Raw genomic sequence first — 21,992 nt, 5'->3', positions numbered from 1 at the left:
CTACAATTCCACCAAGACACTCCTAATCCAGATCCGTTGCGAAGGGTGGCGTTTTGTCGGTGGGCGTTGAGACAAATCGAGCGATCCAGGGACTTTTTTCGATACGTTATGTTCAGTGATGAATCCACTTTCAACAACCGTGGTCAAGTGAACCGATGGAACTTTCAGTATTGGTCTGATCAGAATCCACATTGGTTGAGACAGATCGATCACCAGCATCGATGGAGTTTGAACGTATGGTGTGGTATTGTGAATGGGCAATTAATAGGTCCCCATTTTTTCGAGGGAAATGTGAACTCTGTCCGTTACCTTGATTTTCTACAAAATGAACTGCCTCTTTTGCTAGAAGATCTGGATTTGGAAACACGTCAACAGATGTGGTTTCAGCAAGACGGTGCACCCGCTCACTGGGCTCATGTTGTTCGAAATCATCTGGATACAACATTTGGTCAACGGTGGATTGGTCGAGACGGTCCTGTAAATTGTCCTCCAAGGTCACCAGATCTTACGTCTCCTGATTTCTTTTTGTGGGGGTACTTAAAAGACGCTGTCTACCGTCAAGCTCCAACAACACGAGAGAACATGAAGGAGCGGATAAGAGCTGCTTGCCGTGCGATCCCGAGAAATGTTCTCCTACGCACAGTTGATGGTTTTGAGAGAAGAGTTCAGGCATGTTCAAACATGAATGGAGGGATCTTTGAACATCTCTAGGGAGGGATCAGAGTACACTCACAAGGAAGGTTTGGAGTCCGAAAATACTGCGGTAGTGACGAACCGCAGAGACCTAATCCTTGTGAGCTCGTACCTATGGGCATAAAGGTATTGCATGCCCCTCTTTTCAAAAAAAGTTGAAAAATAAAATGAAAATAAAAAACACACACACATGCACCTCCACGTATGCACGCTTATGCAGACGGACACGCAAACCCACTTGTACTTGGTACGTTAAAGATCTCTTCGCGGTGCATCCTGGATACCTCTAAAATAGTTGAAAATGATGTTCTCACTTAAAAAATATGAACTTAAACAAAAAATTTTACCAACAAAAGTTGTTGGTTTTGCGCTGAAAAATTTTTTGGTGATGAAAAAAAGTTATGTTTCCATTCGAAAAAAACATGTCGGCCATTCTAACGCCGCCATTTTGAATTTTGGATCCACAAACCAATTTTTATCATACGTCCCCCTTCAACCCCTAAAAGTTTTGTTCCACACAATATTTGATCCGAGCAATATTTTCCGAGAAAAGTCAGGTGTAAGATTAAAATGGGACACCCTGTATATCGATTGATTTATGACTGCTGTTACCAGCTGTGCTGCACCGTGTGCTACGTTCTGAAGTTGACGTCATATATATTGTACATTCATAGTCAGAACTGAAATGCACATGCTATATGCTTGCGCATGCCATTTCAAACTTTGATGTAATTGGCCCAGGATTTTTTTCATTGCTCATTGGTTGGAACAAGAATATTCTCACCGGGGATTGGTGATCATGGAGGCCAAGGAGCCTATGCTTGTAGCGGTCAGAGTACGCGTATACAGATACGTCGAATCTCGAATGTGTTAGTAACTTTTGCATAATCTTAAACCCGTGCAAAGTTTTTTCTCAGCAATTACGACACCGATCATGCTGATTTTGGGCTCATTCGACAGAGAACTTCTTAATTAGCTGAAAGTTCAATTTTTAAAGCCGTACAGAACTCATGAGTTTCGGAATTAAAGAAAATCGCATGCCAATTTTACCCCCACCACGGCGAATCGTTTTATTCAGAGAAAATATAGTCTCGGCGAGAGCCTCAGACCAGCAGACGACAGAGCTGTCAATGTACTTGTCCCGAGATTCTACCGAGTCTCTTGATTCGCGGTGGTGGGGGTAAAACTGGCGTGTCATTTTCTTGAATTGCGGAGCTCAAGAGGAGTTTTGTTGAGCGAAAGTTAGTTTGGAGACTAACTTTCAAAATCTCTTTCGAATGAGCCCGAAACCAACACGATCAGTAGCGTAATTGCTGAGAAAAAACTTTGCACAGGCTCAAGATTATGCAAAAGTTACTAACGCATTTAGAAATTTGACATGTCTGTATATAATACCATCAAAGGCCTCATGTCCCTCGGTCAGCCCCCTGACACAGCCGGATAAAAGTGGTTCGCGGTATGTGTCCACCGCATCGTGGCGCTGGTAGTCACTCGACCGGCTCATTCACTGTATATCTATATATATGGGGTCCATTATTTGGATACTCCAAAAGCTTATTCATGTCAATTTTAAAAAAATTGACTGGAAAATATAACTTTTTTGAAATATATCATATAATATAATATAATAAAATAATTGCACAGTATATGTTAGAATTTGTTTTTAGTAGATATGCAGAGGAAAATGGGCAGCAAAGCGTCGCGAGGTAAATGAAATGAACGAAAGTATATTTTATTGAAAATATTTATTTTTTTATGCGAATTTTACATTGCACATTCAATCATGCATCGAGTTCAAGGGTTAGGTTTTGCAAAATTTTGATTTTTTTTTGCCCAACTGGTTTTCTTTTTTTTGTTCTAAATTAATGCGTGTGCAATACTGCTGCATCCTTTTCATAATAAAACATTGTATCAGTTGATACAAAATGTCGTGAGCGTGTGCTTTGCAGGGGAACGACAAGAAATCATATTTGTAGACGTCATGCAATATTTCTTCAAACACATATGGAGATTGACAGTGGGTTTGAAAGCTATTTTCCAAGTACAACACGAACCGATACAAATGCCCGTTGGGATGTACTAACGCACCCCGTTGTTGCCAATTTTGTAAAACAGCTTCAGGTAAAATAACTGTACCATCGCGAGAATTTAACAAAGCCTCTTTACACACCAAGCATTTAACTGAGTTGCAAATTTTTTTTGTCAAATCCGCCGTCAAGCAGTACGTGACACAGTTAGCAATTTGAGGCATGGTGTAATCGTGCTCTGATGTAATATGCTCTAAATCCCAATCTTCGTGCCGAACAAGTTGCTGCAATTTGAGCTTAATAGAATCTGCTAAATCTTTGGAGGCATCAGGATTGTTATATATGGTCTTGAGATCGCCCAGAGTCACCAAAGGTTCAGTCGAATTGCTCTTTGTTATTGAACAATTCCCGGTTTTCGGCGGTCTTAAGACGCTATATATGGAGAGGATTTTATAAATATATAAAAACGTAGGTGTTGAAGGATGGTCATCACAACCTCCTGCCTGTCGTACGGTACCAAAAAACTTCTGTTAGGAACAATCCAAAACCAAACACACATGCCTTAAATGAAAAAATGTAATAGCCAAAAATCCAAACAGAAATTCCACAATAAATGCCATCCAATTATAGAATTCGTAGAGAAGAGCTGTTCTGAATTCCACATCGTCATTCCACCACAAACAGTCTGTTGATTAAAAATGCAATTTATTAGAAATTTTATTTTCAACGGGCTTTGTTTACAAACCTCTAAAGGATCTTGGTTCACTCGACCTGTCAAAACATATGGAAAACCACATTGTTGTGTAAGATACTGAACCAAATCCAACATTGATTGCAGTGTGACGCGTAAGCCTTCAGCTGTTTGTTTGGTCAAAAATAGTTCTTTTGACAAGCGTCCTGCTTGCACGTGTTCCTCCCACGCATCTAGCTTTTTTAGTGACTCTTGAATTATCTACAAAGGGACGAACATCGATTCGTATATAGCACTAAAAATAACCATTGCAAACAAATAATAGCATACAAACTATCGTCCAATCTCATAGTTGTCGGCATTTGCAGGAGCTTGTGCATCTATGGTCATAAGAAACATATTTTTTTGTACTTTCCCATATTTTATAATATTTCAATTATAACAAAAAAATTAATGAATTCAACTGAACGAGTACAGAAGAACTAATAAATCTCTAAAGCATACCTTAAAATCTTTATTCCCTGGTTGCACTCCATGGATCGGGTGTTTGCGATTGAGAGCATCAAACATGTCGTTCATCCACTGACAAAACGAAGCCGTACCCTCACACTCACGCAACTCCGGCACGTACTTCGCAAAAAATCGCATTGCACCGGCGACTGAATTGCTGAACACCTGAACAAACACAATATCAATGAATTAATCCCGCGAAATAAGTTTAATAAAAACCAAAATTCGTCTATTTTTAAATAATAATCAAGAACCTTACTTGAGTAGCTAACCGGACACGCATTTTCAGCGAATTGTTAAGATGAACGTGGTTCGATGACAATTTTGGACAAACCAGGGCTTGACCAGGCCCTGCATGTTCGCGGTCTTTCTCGTACAAAAGTTTGATGTGTTCCCAGTTGATAATTAACCCGGAAGGATCCATCTAGAAAAGTATTACACTTGTGTTACGACAGTAAGTAAATTTTCTCATGATACAACAAAATGCGTATAAAAACAGATTAACCTGTAGCACACCGTTGTTATACAAACGATTGCGAGTGGTCTTGATTAGGTGTGGAGTATCAGAGAACGCGTATACTTTGCGGTCAGGTGTCACAGGGTGTTCGAAAAAGTTGCGAACCTTTTCTCTTGCTCCACTTACACCAAGTTCGGTCCAGAATTTTCTGTTCGGACTCGCACCGTCGCTGACAACGGCGTGAATTTTCGCTCCACTTTGTTCTAATAAAATGATCGACTTGATGATCAGCTGCGCAAGAACTGTACCAGCTACAGGTCCTCTCGATGCAAACATTGCAATGGGCTGAGCATGGCCATCCTTCAATGGTTGGAACATCAAAACCAATGCGTGATTCGCTTTCTCTGAAAAATTAGAGGACTTCGGGGCTTCACAACCGAAATCAATTAATCCTTTGTACGTCAGATTCTTTGAATCAACGCCAACGCTTTCCCGGGTCGAAATTTCATCAAGCAAAAGAATCCCGTGACGTAGCGATTCGTCGACCTTCCCCAGCTCCAGTTTCAGAACTCGAAAAAATTCCATATCAAAACCGCATGCAGTTTTAATGTTTGATAAATATCTGAAAATAGGACGAAAGTTTGTCCCGTTCAGATGTAGATAAATCAACGTGTACGATAGATGTACAAAATAATAAAAGAAAGCAACATTGTACAAAATAACCGCAAAAAATATTTGAAATTTTTGACTCTAAAATATCACGTTTGTTATTTATCAGCGTTCGATTTTTCATATTTATGTTTTATAAATAGATGCAGATCTATTCGTTTAGGCCTGGACATACATTTTTTCCATATTATAAATTCTCAACCCTGTGTTGGAATAAGATGTTTACACTTTTTCGTATTATAAAATAATGTTAAATTATCAAATATAACGTACCTTCGAACAGTTCTCATGCTTGGAAGGGGTAAAATTTCATTGCACCGCAAGAACTCGTAGCCGGTTGGGGACTTCATATGCAAAAGCATGCACAGCAGCATCCATTCCTCAGAGTAGTGGCGCCCTTTTGCACTTTTATGTTTTGCAGCGTCAATAATTTGTGTGAGAACATGTAGTTGATTCGGGGGAATTTTTCCACTTTTTATGTGCTGCTCAAGGTCTTTCGAGGTACATTCGGCTAATTTCTTCCGTATCTTAAAAACTTCTTGCTTCAAGTTTTTTATTTGTTCTCGAGCGAGACGTTTGGCTTTTATTGCTGCACGGTATCTTGACTGCAATCTCACCAATGTCTTTTTCTGTTCATTTAAATCCTTTTTTTTCTTCCGTCGATCCTTCACTTTGTTTTGTATAAATCTGCGAAAATTTGTTTCCAAAGTTTTTTTCGCCCTGCTGCAATATGGGCAATTCCTTCCTTTTGAAATCAGAAGACAGCATTCAGCATGACGCCATTTATTCATTACATCTTTTCTGATTGCCTTGCAATTCAATTGTTCTAATTCTGGTTTAATCGGTGGTTCCGCACAACCATTACATAAGTTGAACCGATGAATTTTAGTCAGCAAATCCTGCAGTTGTTCTATATCCGTAATGACTGAAGGTAACTGAAGACTAGCTGGATCAAGTTGTAGGCCCATAACTCTGATCTGAATCGACAAGTTTTCTTTTATTGTCACATCTTTGAGTAGGAAAGTTTGGAAGATGCCCTCAATCTCTACGGTGTGGTGGATAAAAAAAAAGACGATTTTATTGTCTCCACACGAAGTTGCTTGTCTCGCCCATCCAGTTGGAAGATTTAACTGTGCAGTGAGAATGTCGTTGAATCCAAATATGGGACAACTTGTTTCAGGAATTTTTTGTTCGAGCAAAATCATTGGAGCAGGTTCAGTGACAGTAGCACAATCTTCAGGAGTTGGAATTTCCATCGCTTCATCTTTGGTAATATTCACTTGAGCGGTGGCGGCAGATTCATGATTGTTGTCTGGAGATAACAGATTTTTCATTTGTGTATCATCCGGTTCCGTTGACTCGACCCATGGAAACTGCGATGGCACGCACCCTTTTTTCAGTCGTGGGATTTTATAATGTGACTGCAATTGTATGGTTTGATTTATTAATTAGAATGATGCAACATTGACGATGTCAAGGAAATTGAATATTGAGCAAAAGAAAAATAAAAACCGAACTCACCACTCCAAGCACTTGGCCATCAGGACCGAGTAGTTCTCGTTTCCAAAGAATTTCGCTCTTTCGAAAATGTTTTTCACACACAGCACTTCTAGATTTAACAAAATCGTCTGGGCGCCTCACAGCAATTTTCCACTGTTTTGCACTGTCGGCATTTTTCGGAACAGTAAAAAAGTGCACTTTTTCGGGATTAGAAACGTATCCTGACGTACAACCCGGAACGATGCACGTTGGCATTTCACTCACTAAATAATTACTCTGAGGACAGATAAAACTTCCATATCACGATAAGTACGTCAATATGTAACACGGTCCCGTAGCACGTTGAAATAATTTTTTTAAAATACCAAGATCTAAACCATCTAAACGAAATGTCGGAAATTTATCAAAATTATCAGCTGATTTCTGTTTTCGAAGCTCTGATGGAGCTCGAGGCGAGCACAAAACAGTCAGCGCTGCGACGTGGCGAATAGCGGAACTAAAACGCGGCTACAAAACGCGTTTTTAGTAATCGTATAGGAATAGTTCGTCTGTGTCAGGGGGCTGCCCTCGGTCTAACTTCGCGGCGGTGTCGCGGACTGACGTCACATGCCGAGAGCTCGAAAGTCACCAGCCGAAGTTTCACGTCATATTGACGTTTGGGGTTATATGATGTTATGAAGTGCGTGCGGGATAACTAAAAATAATTTTCGTCATCTAACGAAGTGCATATTACTATTTATTTCGTTAAATTTTGTGATATACTAAATCAGTATCAAAGCGGCCGCGTAAATGTAGTCTGTGATATGTGTGCGAAAAAGGATATAAAAAATGCGCGATGCATATGTCAACGAAAACTTTTCAAGATTTCATGATTTTGTTCGACTGGAAATAAGCGTTAACTAAAATAATCTTTCAATTAAATCAGAGTGCGAGAAATATTGTCCAGTGTAAATATATCGTCAGCAGGCTAGGTTATATATATGAAGGCGTCAGATTATATATATGAATAAATACAACAAAAACACACAGAACTGTTAGAATGATGTTGTAAACTTTCATTGAATAAATTTTTTCTAATTTATTTCTCATGTTTCCCATATTTTGCTTGATATTCAGTTTGGCTCTGCCCTCTCCGATCCTTGTTTTCACTCCATCGGTTTGCAGCGGATCGATACATATCATTAATTAATTGCCTAATATGTGTCCTATGATTTTCTACTATTTCTTCATGCTGATTGTGGTAACGTGATTCAAGAGGTTTCCGGCTATGATCATCAATCTCACATTTTGTACATCAGATTCTCAAAACAGTTTCTGGTCTTGATATAAGTGTAGTTATTCTTTTTCCACCTGGTCTGTCGAGTAACAAATTTTGAAACTTATTCCAAAAAGTCTTTGGATGCTTTGTTTGCTGATCATATAAAAAGTCGAATCTTTGGAATGCAGTAGGCAAACACACATTTTGACAACAATACTTATGAAATGACATGTATGTTGAGTATTCCCACTTTGCAAACTACAAATGTGGAATTATTAGTGAAAAAATTCATTACGCTAGGTCTACAGTTGCTCAGTTTTGGATGCGATCAAATATAATGCCTGCTAACATCCATGGGAACATACAGAATTTCTGAATACAATGTTCGCTATGTCATTTCAACGTAACATCATGACTTTTGCCAACTTTTTCTATAATACTATAGATTTGGATTATTGAAATACAGCAAAAATCTGCGAATTATAAAATTGATATACTGTGCCACTCATTTTATTTTTTAAAACTAACTGTAACATATATATGAAGTAAACACTCATCACAGAAGTCTTCAGTTGCTCATTTATGGATAGATTTTAAATTGCTTCTTCAAAATTTATTGCGCAGATACATTGAATCGCAGCAGATACCTGCGACCTCTGAAATTTCTGTGCATAAATATGTGTGTTAAGCATCACCCCCTATCTTTGATTATGAGAATGAGTAATAGAACTTGGTTGAGCAAGTCTTAAAGTATTTCTTTTTAAATACTATTGAAGTTTGTATTACTGCGGTATGAAGCGAATACCTCCAAACTTTCAATTATATATATATAACTTAAATGATTGGCACGCAGAATGTGTGCCAATCATTTAAATTTTTTACTCCAACCATAACATGTAATCTCAAAAATTCATCACAAACGTCTTCAGCTTTTCTAAATTCCTAAATTTTCCGTTTTCTATTTTATTCTGAGTTTTTAAACTTTTAAATTCATTCCTGAATTCTCCTGAAATTGTTTTTCTCCAAAACCAATGCAGATACCTTAAACGTTTTTGAATTCCGTTGCTCTGTTGAATTAAGTAAGCTCAGTTTTTTTTGCTTCTTTGAGTTCTGACATAATAAATGTTTCCGGGTGCCTTTTTTCAGCAACTATCAAACTGTAGATAATTGGATCTCAGCGGCCACTTGCAAACTTTGGAAATATATTTCATCGGGGACACGTTTTGAATGACACGAAAATGTCTAGATTCAGAATGCAAAAGCAACATTTAAAAAGGGCCAATTCTGTTGGATTTGTTGTGTCTTGAATTTGATCTATCTTTCCTCTTTTCCTTTCTTTTTCCTAACGTTATCAGCCGAAAATCATATCTCGGCCCGCAACACGCATTACTCCATGCTCTTGAGTTCCCAATGGACGAAACATATTAGAAGACAAGGAGAAAAATCACCGAAGTACAAGAATAAACCTCTATCAAGAGACTCGGTAGAGTCTCGGGACAAGTACATTGACAGCTCTGTCGTCTGCTGGCCTGAGGCTCTCGCCGAGACTATATTTTCTCTGAATAAAACGATTCGCCGTGGTGGGGGTAAAATTGCCATGCGATTTTCTTTAATTACGAAACTCATGAGTTCTGTACGGCTTTGAAAATTGAACTTTCAGCTAATTAAGAAGTTCTCTGTCGAATGAGCCCAAAATCAGCATTATTGGTGGCGTAATTGCTGAGAAAAAACTTTGCACGGGCTCAAGATTATGCAAAAGTTACGAACACATTCAAAAATCACCAATTCTCGGTGAGAATATTCTTGTTCCAACCAATGAGCAATGAAAAAAATCCTGGGCCAATTACATCAAAGTTTGAAATGGCATGCGCAAGCATATAGCATGTGCTTTTCAGTTCTGACTACGAATGTACAATATATATGACGTCAACTTCAGAACGTAGCACACGGCGCAGCACAACTGGTAACAGCAGTCATAAATCAATCAATATACATATTGTAACGTAACGCTCTTGGCGACCTGGCCTGAACGCCGCCACGCGTCGGTTCGAGCTACCTTAATTTTAAAAGGAGCAGGTATGAAAGAAACGTGAGAACGTGGAATTTTGATTTTGAAAAATTTAACAATTCCGATTTATTCAATTTTGATTGATTTCACAGGATAAATTCGTTTTTGATTTGTTGTCGTGAAATATTCGCGATCGCGCTCGCTGATTGGGAGAAATTTTGTTTCACTCGCCGTTTCGAATTTGAACAATTTTTAATTTACGCATTTTTCGCTTATAAGAAAGAAGAAAGTTTCGAAAATTCAAAAGCGTTTTGATTTTATACAATAAAAGAAATTATTATAGGTTTGACGCGATATAACCTCTAATTCGTACCGCGGCCTTTTTAATTATTTAAAATTTACAAGATTTACAAACTTTACAGAAATTTCGGGTTTGTTTGACTCGGACTCGATTTATTTCAACCTTGAATTTAAAAAGAGAATTTTACAGAATTTACAAATTTACAAGAAAAATCATCCCTGATTATAGCAAGCAAAAAGAAATAAAAATTGGTTAAGTTAAGGAACAAACCCCAGGCTCTGGGATTGAAACGTCACCGAATCGCTCCGAGATCCTGAGCATCTGCAAGGTTAGGTTATTTACCGTCCACGGGCTCTGGGATTGAAACGTCACCGAATCGCTCCGAGATCCCGTGCAACGGAAATTTGGAAAGTTTAGAGGTTAGGTGCGGACCCTGGACTCTGGGATTGAAACGTCGCCGAATCGCTCCGAGATTCCAGGCATCCAGGAAAAATTTAGGATAATAGGTTAGGTTGCTTGCCAAAATCAGAATGTTTGAGGTCAGCCTTTTTGTTCCGAGTCAGAATTTTGAGGAAGGACTGCCTACCGAATGAGTCGCGCAGCGCTTCTTATACCCGTGTCCCCACCATAAAATTATCAAACGCCGAATTTTCGGTTTTCGGATCGGTTCTGCGCATCCATTTCTAACGCCTTCTCTGATTGGCCCGTTGCCATGATTCACGCTCGCCCGTTGGTCGAGCGGGCTAACATACGATGCGCGGACTACCGCTTTTTATGAATTTCAGCTTATTGCGATTTTCAACAACAAAAACTTCAATTTGATCCGTTATTATTTAATTTTCTTCATTTTTTAACATTGTTAGTTGTTTTAATATGATTCGAATAATTACAATTGCTAAAAGTCACGTACGCGTCCTATAGCCCATCAACGCTCCACCCGCGCATGCGTCATAAACACGCGTCTTGTTTTATTTGAATTGATACCAATTTTTTAAAAGAAATTATCTTTTTATTATTTTCCTTCGATCCGTTATAATTTTCCGCTTCATTTGAGTCTAGTTACAATAATTTATGAAATCGCGTTGAAGTTTAATTAACAAAACAAAAAAATATAATAGTTCAAGTTTTTAATATGCGGCGCCGCTAGTGTCACGCTCCGCCGCTTGTATCGGGCCTTTGTATTGCCCTCCAGTACGGCCGCCGCCGGTCAGCAGTGACGCGGCTCCCCGGTCGTTGTACGCGCTCGGTCAAAACATCGCGCCGCGTCGCGATGTTTTTGGAGGTTAGGTTGGGGTTGGAGTGTTACGTCACAATATATATATGGGTACAAACCATGTGTCAGTTTTTGATCGTAAGAATGGAGTTTCGACATTACGAAGTGCGTGCGGGATAAATAAAAAAATAATTTTCATCATCTAAAGAAGTGCAGATTACTATTTATGTTGTTATTTGTGATATATTAAACCGGTATCAAAGCGGCCGCGTAAATGTAGTCTGTGATGTGTGTGTGAAAAAGAATATAAAAAATGCGCGATGCAGATGTCAACGAAACTTTTCAAGATTTCATTATTTCGTTCGATTGGAAATAATTGTTAACTGATATAATCCTTCAATTAAACCAGAGTACGAAAAATATTGTCCAGTGCGAATATATCGTCAGTGGCGTGGTTATATGTCAAGGTTATATATACGAATAAATAGAACTAAAATACTCGCAACTGTAAGAATATTAATAACTTCAATTGAATAAATGTTTTCTAATTTATATCTTGTGTTGTCATTATTTTTAAACATCCCCATAATTTGCTTGATATTCAGTTTGGCTCTGCCCTCTCCGATCCTTGTTTTCAACCCATCAGTTTGCAGCGGATCGATTCATATTATTAATTCGTTGCCTAATATGTGTCTTATGAATTTCTACTCCTTCATGATGATTGTGGTAACATGATTCGAGAGGTTTCTAACCATGATCTTGAATTGCACATTTTATAAATCAGATTTTCAAAAAAAAGTCTGGTCTTGGTATAGTGTGTAGTTATTCTAATTAAAAAATTGATTATAAAAGTCTTCAATTGCTCATTTATGGATAGATTTGAAATTGTTGTCTTCGAAGCTCATTGCGCAGATACATTGAACCGCAGCAGATACCTGCGAACTCTGAAATTTTTGTGGATAAATATATATGCGACGGATCACCCCTTATCTTTGATTATGGTAATATATAATGGAATTTGGTTCGGAAAGCTTTTAAGTATTCCTTTTCAAATAGTATTGAATTTTATATGACTGATATACAGCGAATACTTCCAAACTTTGATATTTCTGTGTTGCAGCATGTGTGCCAATCATTCAAATCATTTACTCCAACCGTATCATGTAATCTAGAAAATTCATCACAAAAGTCTGCTGCTTTCCTAAATACTTCAATTTTCCTTTTTCTACTCTATTCTGAGTTTTTGAATTTCTAAATTCATTTCTGAATTGTCCTGAAATGGTTTTCTTCCAAAACCAATGCAGGTACCTTAAACGTCTTTGAATTCTGTTGCTCCGTTGAATTAAGTTCGCTTAGTTTTTTTGCTGCTTTGAGTTCTGGCATAATAAATGTTAGAAGTTTTCGGGTACTTTTTTTCAGCAACTATCAAACTGTGGATAATTGGACTTCAGCGGCCACTTGCAAACTTTGGAAATATATTTAACTGGGGGCACATTTTGGATGAGATGAAATCTCTAGATTCAGAATGCAAAAGCGACATTTAAAGTGGGCAAATCTGTTGGATTTTCCGTGTTCTTTCATTTGAATTTTGAAGAAAAGGGATAAATAAAATCTGTTCTATTAAGGATATCTTTACGTCAGTTCTTTCTTCGTTCAGAGACTTGGAAAAAATTGCCAAAGGCCAAGGACAGACCGGTGACAAAATATTTCCAGTACAATTTTGCCGAAAAATAGATCTTTTATCGCGGAAACCAACGTTATCAGCCGAAAATCATATTACAGCCCACGACACGCATTTCTTCACTCTTTTGGGTTCCTATTACACAAAACATATGAGAAGATAAGGGAGAAAATCACCAACGTGGAAGAAAAAACCAGTGCCGAAATATTTCCAGTACAGTTTTGACGAAAAATAGGTCCTTTTTTGTGGAAACCAACGTTATAAGCCGAAAATCATATCTCGGCCCCCAACCCGCTTTCTACCATTCTCTTGGGTTCCCAATAAGCATAGCATATTAGAGTAGAAGAAAAAAAATAGCCCAAGTCCATGGACAGACCTGTGACGGAATATTTTCTGTACAATGTTGACGAGAAATTTGTTGTTTTTCGTGGAAACCAACGTTATAGGCCGAAAATCATATTACGGCCCACAACACGCATTTCTTCATGCTCTTGGGTTCCCAATAGACAAAACATATTAGAAGATAAGGAGAAAAATCACCAAAGTCCAAGACCAAACCAGTGCCTAAATATTTTCAGTACAATTTTGAAGAAAAATTGGTCTTTTACGTGGAAACCAACATTATAAACCGAAATTAATTTCTCGGGCCTCGTCCCGGATTCCTCCATGCTGTTGAGTTCCTAATAGGCATAACATATTAGAGTATAAGAGAAAAAATCGCCAAAGTTCAAGGGCAGACTTGTGACGAAATATTTTCACTACAATTTTTACGAAAAATTGGTTTTCTATGGTGGAAACCAACTTTATAAGCCGAACATCATACCTAGGGAAAATAAGATTGTGAAAAGTACATTGATGGTCCCTTATTTGCTGATAATTTCATGAAAAAGATTGTCCCATAAAAAAATGTTCGTATGAGAATGTAATCTATAAAAATGTACTAAGCAAATAATTCATAGAAATTTAAACTAAAATCTTATAGTCATCTGAACAGAAATAAGGATCTTTTGAAAAAAAAGACGTGATATCAAACCATAAACTTCCCTTAGGGAAAAGAAAGGTTGGGACAAGTACATTGATGGTCCCTCGTTTGCTGATAATTCCACCCATAAAAAAAACTTTAAACAAAATTTTTTTTTAATTGTAAAAAAAATTATTTCATAAAAAAAAATACAGAACAATTCGAAAAAAATTTTACAGATCTTGAAAAAACGTTATATTAAAAAAAAACTAATCTGCATCTATTTTTTAACGTGTCAAAAGAATCAAATAACAAGTAAAAAATAATAAACCGAACAATCGCCCTTGAAATCATTTTGAAAACCGATGCCTCATTCTTCTTATTTGATTCGAACAGCTAAATCAATTGAAAAAAAATCCCATCTAATTTACGTGCAACATTAAAATTTATTATATCAATTCGAGGCCAAGTATTTTCTAATGAATTGAAAAAAATTACCATTTGAATTACGTGCAGCACTAAAATTTATGATATCAATCGGTGGACAAGTATTTTATTAGTAACTCCAAATTTTGACATTATTGAATCGTTCTAAGAAGCTTTCAAATCCAAAAGAATCACATGCAAGCTAGTCATTTCTTACTCTATGGTAGCAGAGACTTATAAGAAAATCGATTCTTCTCAGACTTTCAGGATCCTCTGGTATTATTCACAAAATTCGACGTCGATTGGATCCATACAAATTATGTTTAAATATGTGTTAAAAGTACTTGTCCGGCCCATCACTATTCATTCAATAAAGAATCAATCATAAAAAAACGAAATGGCACGGCAGAATCTCGTTAAAAGTTTGTTGAAATGCGATTCATTATTAATTTAATGTTCTTAATAATTCTTAATGTTCATCTGTAAAATTGTTTTCGAATTGTTCTGTATTTTTTTTATGAAATAATTTTTTTTACAATTAAAAAAAAATTTTGTTTAAATTTGATTCTTTTGACACTTTAAAAAATAGATACTGATTAGTTTTTTGTTTTAATATAACGTTTTTTCAAGATTTTTTAATTTCCTACAAAAACTCACCCACACACCCCACAATATGAAATCGGACTGAGAAATACCAATATCAATAAAAGGAAGCACATTTTCAATGTTATTTAAATGGGAAAACTATAAGGCCGATGATGAACCTCTGAATATTTTTTAACCGCGTTCTCCTTTCGCTACAATTTTTTTTTTATATATAATCTGAAGATTTTTGAGCGAGCACCTGAAAAATATGTTGCCCTGAAATGACACACCCTAGTGTATAATGGCCATGCGAATAATTATATGACTTATGCCTTCTTCAAAAACATGTGTATAAAGAGTTGGAAGTCGGATAAGTATGGATTCATCATGATTGACAAGGACAGTGAATTGAATACCGGAAGATCTAGAAGAGAATTTGAATCCTTCCTCACCGTCGATGATAAATGATTGTTCTTTCAGTTTTAAAGATACTCTAGAGTCTTACTTGCATACGTCAACATGAAGAGCAAAGAAATTTTAAGGGAGAAGGCTGTATTGAGGGAACTTACCAAGGCAAGTGATGCAATCAGACGGAAACATCGAATGTTGAAAAGTGGACGCGATAGTGCTCAGCAGAGAATGTAAGATGTGTTGAAACCGAATGTCTAACCGTCAGAAAAACTAGTTTCATATACGAAAAAACCGAAAATTAAAAGTGAACGTGTGCATGCTAAGAAGGAGAAGGAGGAGTCTCCAAATTTTGGAGAAACTAGCATGCAGCAAGATATTTCTCTCAAAGATGATATTTGACATGATGCAATTACTGATGAGAATGTCGGTGTACCCTTAACTAAAAATGGTGATAATCATGAAGATAATGATGACGATTTGGAATCATTTGGAGATGTTGATAGTTTGATATGTGAATATTTGGGTCTACTGCGTAGTAATAACAAAACAAGATTAGATGGTTTGTATGCAGTACGAAATCTCGCTTAAAACAGATTAATGATTGGTGATTCACCAATTCATTTCGAACTCTATCATATAGTATAACGTAACATCTCCTGAACGACCCGAATCGACTAGAACCCGAACCTAACCCCGAAAAACATCGCGATCCGACGCAATGTTTTGACTGAACACGACAACAACCGGTGAGCCGCGTCACTGCTGGCCGGCGGCGGCCGTACTGGTGGGCAATACAAAGGCCCGATACAAGCGGTGGAACGCGATGCTAGCGGCGCCGCGTATTAAAAACCCAAACTATCATATGTTTTTCTTTTATTAATAAAAACTCAACGCGATCTCGTAAAATATTATAAAGAGGCTTAAAAGACGCGGAAAATTATAACGGATTGAAGAAAAATAATTGCGACATAAAATTTTGTATTAAAATCCTGAAAATAATAAAATAAAAATTTGCTTTACGGCGCATGCGTAGATCGAATGTTCTCGAACCAGCCGGGGCCCAAACAACATTTTTCGACCACGTTAAATCCCTTTTAATTAAACTTTATTATGAGATAAAACATTTGTAAAAATTGTTAAATAATTAATTGAGTAAATTTTTGATTCTTTCATTGTAAAATAATTCTGTAAATCATAAAAGCGGTATTTCGAGCATCATATGATAATTCTCTCGGCCAATCAGAATCTTTGAATCATGGCAGCGGGACAATCCAGAACTACGTTACAAAAAGATGCGCAGAACTGGTCCGAAAACCGAAAATTCGGCGTTCGATAATTTTATAGTGGGGGAACGGGTATAAGAAGCGCTGTGCGACGAATTCGAGAGGCAGTCCTTCCTCAACATTATGACTTGGAACAAAAAGGGCTGACCTCAAACATTCTTCCTGATTTTGGCAAGCAACCTAACCTATCCTTATTTTTCCTGGATGCCTGGAATCTCGCAGTGATTCGGCGACGTTTCAATCTCAGAGTTCAGGGTCCGCACCTAACCTCTAAGCTTTCCAAATTTCCGTAGCACGGGATCTCGAAGCGATTCGGTGACGTTTCAATCCCAGAGCCTGGGGTTTGTTCCTTAACTTAACCTATTTTTATTCCTTCTTTTGCTTGCTAGAATCAGGAATGGTTTTTTTTTGTCAATTAACTTGTAAATTTGTAAATTCTGTACATTTTTCTTGATTATAATTTTTTTTATTCAAACTTGATACAACTGAGCCCGAGTCAGATTTCATTTTTATTTTTGTAAATCTTGTAAATTCCTTAACATCATCGATAACACCGGCACACAAAAAAAAAGTGGTAAGTACCTAGAACCGGACCCATCAATCTCTACGTATTTTGGCCCGCTGAATCCGAATCCGGGGTCAGATTGGCCAATATACCTCCAAAATTTTGAGTAAATTCCAAAAAACCGCAAAAATTGCGGAAAATCGCTGTTAAGAGCATAATAAAAGTTCTCTTTGCCTTACGCTGGGGTGTTTTTCATGTTATTTGACGCGCTGAATCTGAATCGAGGGTGAGATTGACTGATACACCCCCAAAATTTTGAGTAAATTCCAATGAACTGCTAAAATTTCGGAAAATTGCTGTTAAAAGCATGATAAAAGTTGTCTTCGACCTTACGCGGGGCTGTTTTTAATGTAATTTATTACGCTGATTCTGAATCGAAGGTTAGATTGACTGATACATCTCCAAAATTTTTAGTAAATTTCAAAAAACCGCAAAAATGACGGAAAATTGCTGTTTGAAGCATGATAAAAGTTGTCTTCGACCTTAATCGGGGGTGCTTTTTTATGTAATTTGATGCGCTGAATCTGAATCTGGAGTCAGATCGGCTGATATACCCACAAAATTTTGAGTAACTGTAAAAGTCTCTAAAAATGGGTCAAAATCGCTAGCATGGGTAGAAGACGAGTTTTATTGATCTAGATCGAGTACACTCCTTTTGTATTTTGATGCGCTGACACCGAAACCGGGCGTCTATTTAACTCGTACGTCTCTAAAATTTTCCTTCCATGGAAAAAACCGGCTAAAATTGTTCTTTATGAATTTCGAGCAGCTCAATGCGAATCCAGTAGCTAGTAGTCGCGATCATACATATTTCGGTCAAAGATCGAAGATAACAAAAAAATATCAAAAAAACGTCAAAAATAGTTTTTTAAATGTTTTACATATGCATGATTCATCTTAAACTGTACACAAATAAAAAGATCTATATCAAGAGACTCGGTAGAGTCTCGGGACAAGTACATTGACAGCCCTGTCGTCTGCTGGCCCGAGGCTCTCGCCGAGACTATACTTTCTCTGAATAAAACGATTCGCGGTGGTGGGGGTAAAATTGGCATGTGATTTTCTTTAATTGCGAAGCCTATGAGTTATGTACGACTTTGTAAATTGAACTTTCAGCTAATTGAGAAATTCTCTATCGAATGAGCCCAAAATCAGCATTATTGGTGGCGTAATTGCTGAGAAAAAACTTTGCACGGGCTCAAGATTATGCAAAAGTTACGAACACATTCAAAAATTTATGTGTCTGTATATTATAGTATAACACCATCAAAGGCACTTTGATGCTATCGAGTTTCTGATTGGTTGGATCTGACGACATCCATTTTTAGACGTTGTGATTGGTTGTTGAAATTAGTTGTTGATGATTGGAAATCTGACGTCAACTTCATAACGTAGCACACGACGCAGCACAGCTGGTAACAGCAGTCATAAATTCGATCGATATACATATATATATACAAACCGTGTGTCAGTTTTTGATCGCATGAACAGAGTTTCGACATTACGAAGTGCGTGCGGGATAAATAAAAAAATAATTTTCGTCATCTAAAGAAGTGCATATAACTATTTATTTTGTTAAAATTTATGATATATTAAATCGGTATCAAAGCGTCCGCGTAAATGTAGTCTGTGATGTGTGTGTGAAAAAGAATATAAAAAATGCGCGATGCATATGTCAATGAAACTTTTCAAGATTTCATTATTTCGTTCGATTGGAAATAAGTGTTGACTGAAATAATCCTTCAATTAAACCAGATTACAAAATATTGTCCAGTGCGAATATATCGTCACTGGCGTGGTTATATATCATGTGTAAATAGGTTATACATACGAATAAATAGAACAAAAACACACGGAACTGTTAGAATGATATTAGAAACTTTACTTGAATAAATGTTTTCTAATTTATTTCTTGTGTCAACATTATATATAAACATTCCCATATTTTGCTTGATATTCAGTTTGGCTCTGCCCTCTCCGATCCTTGTTTTCACCCCATCAGTTTGCAGAGGATCGATACATATTATTAATTCGTTCCCTAATATGTGTCCTATGATTTTCTACTTTTTCTTCATGATGATAGTGGTAACATGATTCGAGAGGTTTCTAACCATAATCTTGAATTGCACATTTTGTAAATCAGATTTTCAAAAAAATTTCTGGTCTTGGTATACTGGGTAGTTATTCTTTTCCCATTAGGTCTGTTGAGTGATAAATTTGGAAACTAACTACAAATATGGAATTATTATAAAAAAAATTCATTCCAATAAGTCTGCAGTTGCTCAGTTTTGGATGTGATCAAATATAATGCCTACCAACATCCCCAGAAACTTACAGAATTTCTGAATGCAATGTGCGCTATGTCATTTTAATGGGACATCATGACTTTTGACAACTTTTCATCATAATGCTGTAGATTCGGATCATTGAAATACAGCGAAAATCTGCAAACTATACAATTTATATACTGTGCCATTCATTTTACATTTTGACTCTAACCGTAACATATATATGAAGTAAAAAATTGATTATAAAAGTCTTCAGTTGCTCATTTATGGATAGATTTGAAATTGCTGTCTTCGAAGCTCATTGCGCAGATACATTGAACCGCAGCAGATACCTGCGAACTCTGAAATTTCTGTGGATAGATATATATGCTACGGATCATCCCTTATCTTTGATTATGGTAATATGTAATGGAACTTGGTTCAGCAAGTTTTAAGGTGTTTCTTTTCAAATAGTATTGAAAATGTATTACTGTGGTATGGAGCGAAAACCTTCAAACTTTCATATGTTTGTGTCGCAGCATGTGTGCCCATCATTTAAATTTTTTACTCCAACCGTAACATATAATCTCAAAAATTCATCCCAAAAGTCTTCAGCTTTACTAATTAACTTAATTTTCCTTTTTCTAAATTCTATGCTGAATTTCTGAATTTCTAAATTTATTTCTAAATTATCCTGAAATTAAATTGTTTACCTCCACAACCAATGCAGGTACCTTAAACGTCTTTGAATTCCGTTGCTCTGTTGAATTAAGTACGCTCAGTTTTTTTTGCTTCTTTGAGTTCTAACATAATAAATGTTTCCAGGTGCCTTTTTTCGGCAACTATCAAACTGTAGATAATTGGATCGCAGCGGCCACTTGCAAACTTTGGAAATATATTTCGTCGGGGGTACGTTTTGGAAGACACGAAAATGTCTAGATTCAGAATGCAAAAGCGACATTTAAAAATGGCCAATTCTGTTGGATTTGTTGTGTCTTGAATTTGATCTATCTTTCCTCTTTTCCTTTCTTTTTTCTAACGTTATAAGCTGAAAATCACATCTCAGGCCGCAACACGCATTGCTCCATGCTCTTGAGTTCCCAATGGACAAAACATATTAGAAGACAAGGAGAAAAATCACCAAAGTCCAAGAACAAACCTCTATCGAAATAGTTCCAATACAATTTTGACGAAAAATAGGTCTATTTTCGTGGAAACCAAAGTTACAAGCCGAAAATCATAAATAATTCGTAGAAATTTAAACTAAAATCCTATAGTCAACTGAACATAAATAAGGAACTTTAGAGAAAAAATACGTGATATCAAATCATAAACTTCCCCTAGGAAAAAAAAAGGTTGGGACAAGTACATTGATGGTCCCTCGTTTGCTAATAAATCCATCCATAAAAAAACTTTAAAAAAAATTTTCTTTAAAAATTGTCAAAAAAATTATTTTATAAAAAAAAAATACAGTACAATTCGAAAAAAAATTCACAAATCTAGAAAAAACATTATGTTTAAAAAAAAAATATTCTGTATCTATTTTTTAAAGTTCAAAAAAATCAAATAATAAGTAAAAAATAAAAAACCGAAAAATCGCGTTTGAAATCATTATGCAAACCGATGCCTCATCCTTCTTATTTGATTCGAACAGCTAAATCAATTGAAAAAAATTCCATCTAATTTACGTGCAGCATTAAAATTTATTATATCAATTCGAGGCCAAGTATTTTCTAATGAATTGAAAAAAGTTACCACTTGAGTTACGTACAGCACTAAAATTTATGATATCAATCAGTGGACAAGTATTTTATTAGTAACTCCAAATTTTGACATTATTAAAATGTTCTAAGAAGCTTTTAAATCCAAAAAAAATCGCATGAAAGCTAGTCATTCGTTACTCTATGGTGGCAAAGACTTATAAGAAAATCGATTTTTCTCAGACTTTTAGGATCCTTTGGTATTATTCACAAAATTCAACGTCGATTGGATCGATACAAATTATGTTTAAATATGTGTTAAAAGTACTTGTCCGGCCCATCACTATTCATTCAATAAAAAATCAATCATAAAAAAATGAAATTGTACCTCAGAATCTGGTTAAAAATTTGTTGAAATGCGATTCATTATTAGTTTAATGCTTTTAATAATAGTAGAGGTTAGTTCTTAGTCCGTATGGAATTCGTTCGCTGGAAGAATAAGTAGGAAGTAAGAATTGACATCATTGAATATAAACTGGAGAGTTATTTTGGAAGCATGAACATATATATTATGTACAATTTGTTTCATTTATCGATGCAGAATAAAATCCCTTGTATATTGCGGAATAATTTGTTTCCGTTTTTTATTAAATTAGTGCAACTAAGTAAAAATGACGTAAAGATAATTCTCTCAATTCCCTCTGCATGAATACTTGTGACTTGTGAACCATCAGTTTTAGACAAGCCCTGATTTTTATTTGGATAAACAATTTAAACGGAAAGTGA

The 21,992-nt window shown here is 36.3% G+C and overlaps 2 protein-coding genes across 8 annotated transcripts in view; one reads left to right on the top strand and one right to left on the bottom strand.

The window, feature by feature from the left end:
- Window positions 1–21,992, top strand: part of rdgB (retinal degeneration B) — a 1,063,172-nt gene that overhangs the window by 54,397 nt on the left and 986,783 nt on the right. The gene's annotated exons all lie outside the window — the stretch shown is intronic.
- Window positions 2,471–6,833, bottom strand: LOC122414870 (uncharacterized). Its single transcript, XM_043426506.1, has 7 exons — window positions 6,569–6,833; window positions 5,321–6,468; window positions 4,427–5,000; window positions 4,181–4,345; window positions 3,916–4,086; window positions 3,746–3,791; window positions 2,471–3,672 (listed from the first exon to the last, which is right to left on the bottom strand). The coding sequence occupies exons 1-7, from the start codon at window positions 6,800–6,802 to the stop codon at window positions 3,575–3,577; spliced, it is 2,436 nt and encodes an 811-aa protein (XP_043282441.1). The 5' UTR covers window positions 6,803–6,833; the 3' UTR covers window positions 2,471–3,574.

This window comes from Venturia canescens, chromosome 8, assembly GCF_019457755.1.
Source record: "Venturia canescens isolate UGA chromosome 8, ASM1945775v1, whole genome shotgun sequence".
In the NCBI taxonomy this organism is placed as follows: Eukaryota; Metazoa; Arthropoda; class Insecta; order Hymenoptera; family Ichneumonidae; genus Venturia; species Venturia canescens.
Note: the sequence above shows the minus strand (reverse complement) of the source record. Positions and strands in the feature narration are given on the sequence as shown.

Excerpts from the sequence above, each read along its gene's own strand:
- LOC122414870 (XM_043426506.1), bottom strand. The coding sequence starts at position 6,802 with ATGCCAACGTGCATCGTTCCGGGTTGTACGTCAGGATACGTTTCTAAT. Across the intron at positions 4,346-4,426 it reads ATAACAACGGTGTGCTACAG|ATGGATCCTTCCGGGTTAAT; the intron begins GTTAATCTGTTT and ends ATACTTTTCTAG. Across the intron at positions 3,673-3,745 it reads AACTATGAGATTGGACGATA|ATAATTCAAGAGTCACTAAA; the intron begins GTTTGTATGCTA and ends GTCCCTTTGTAG.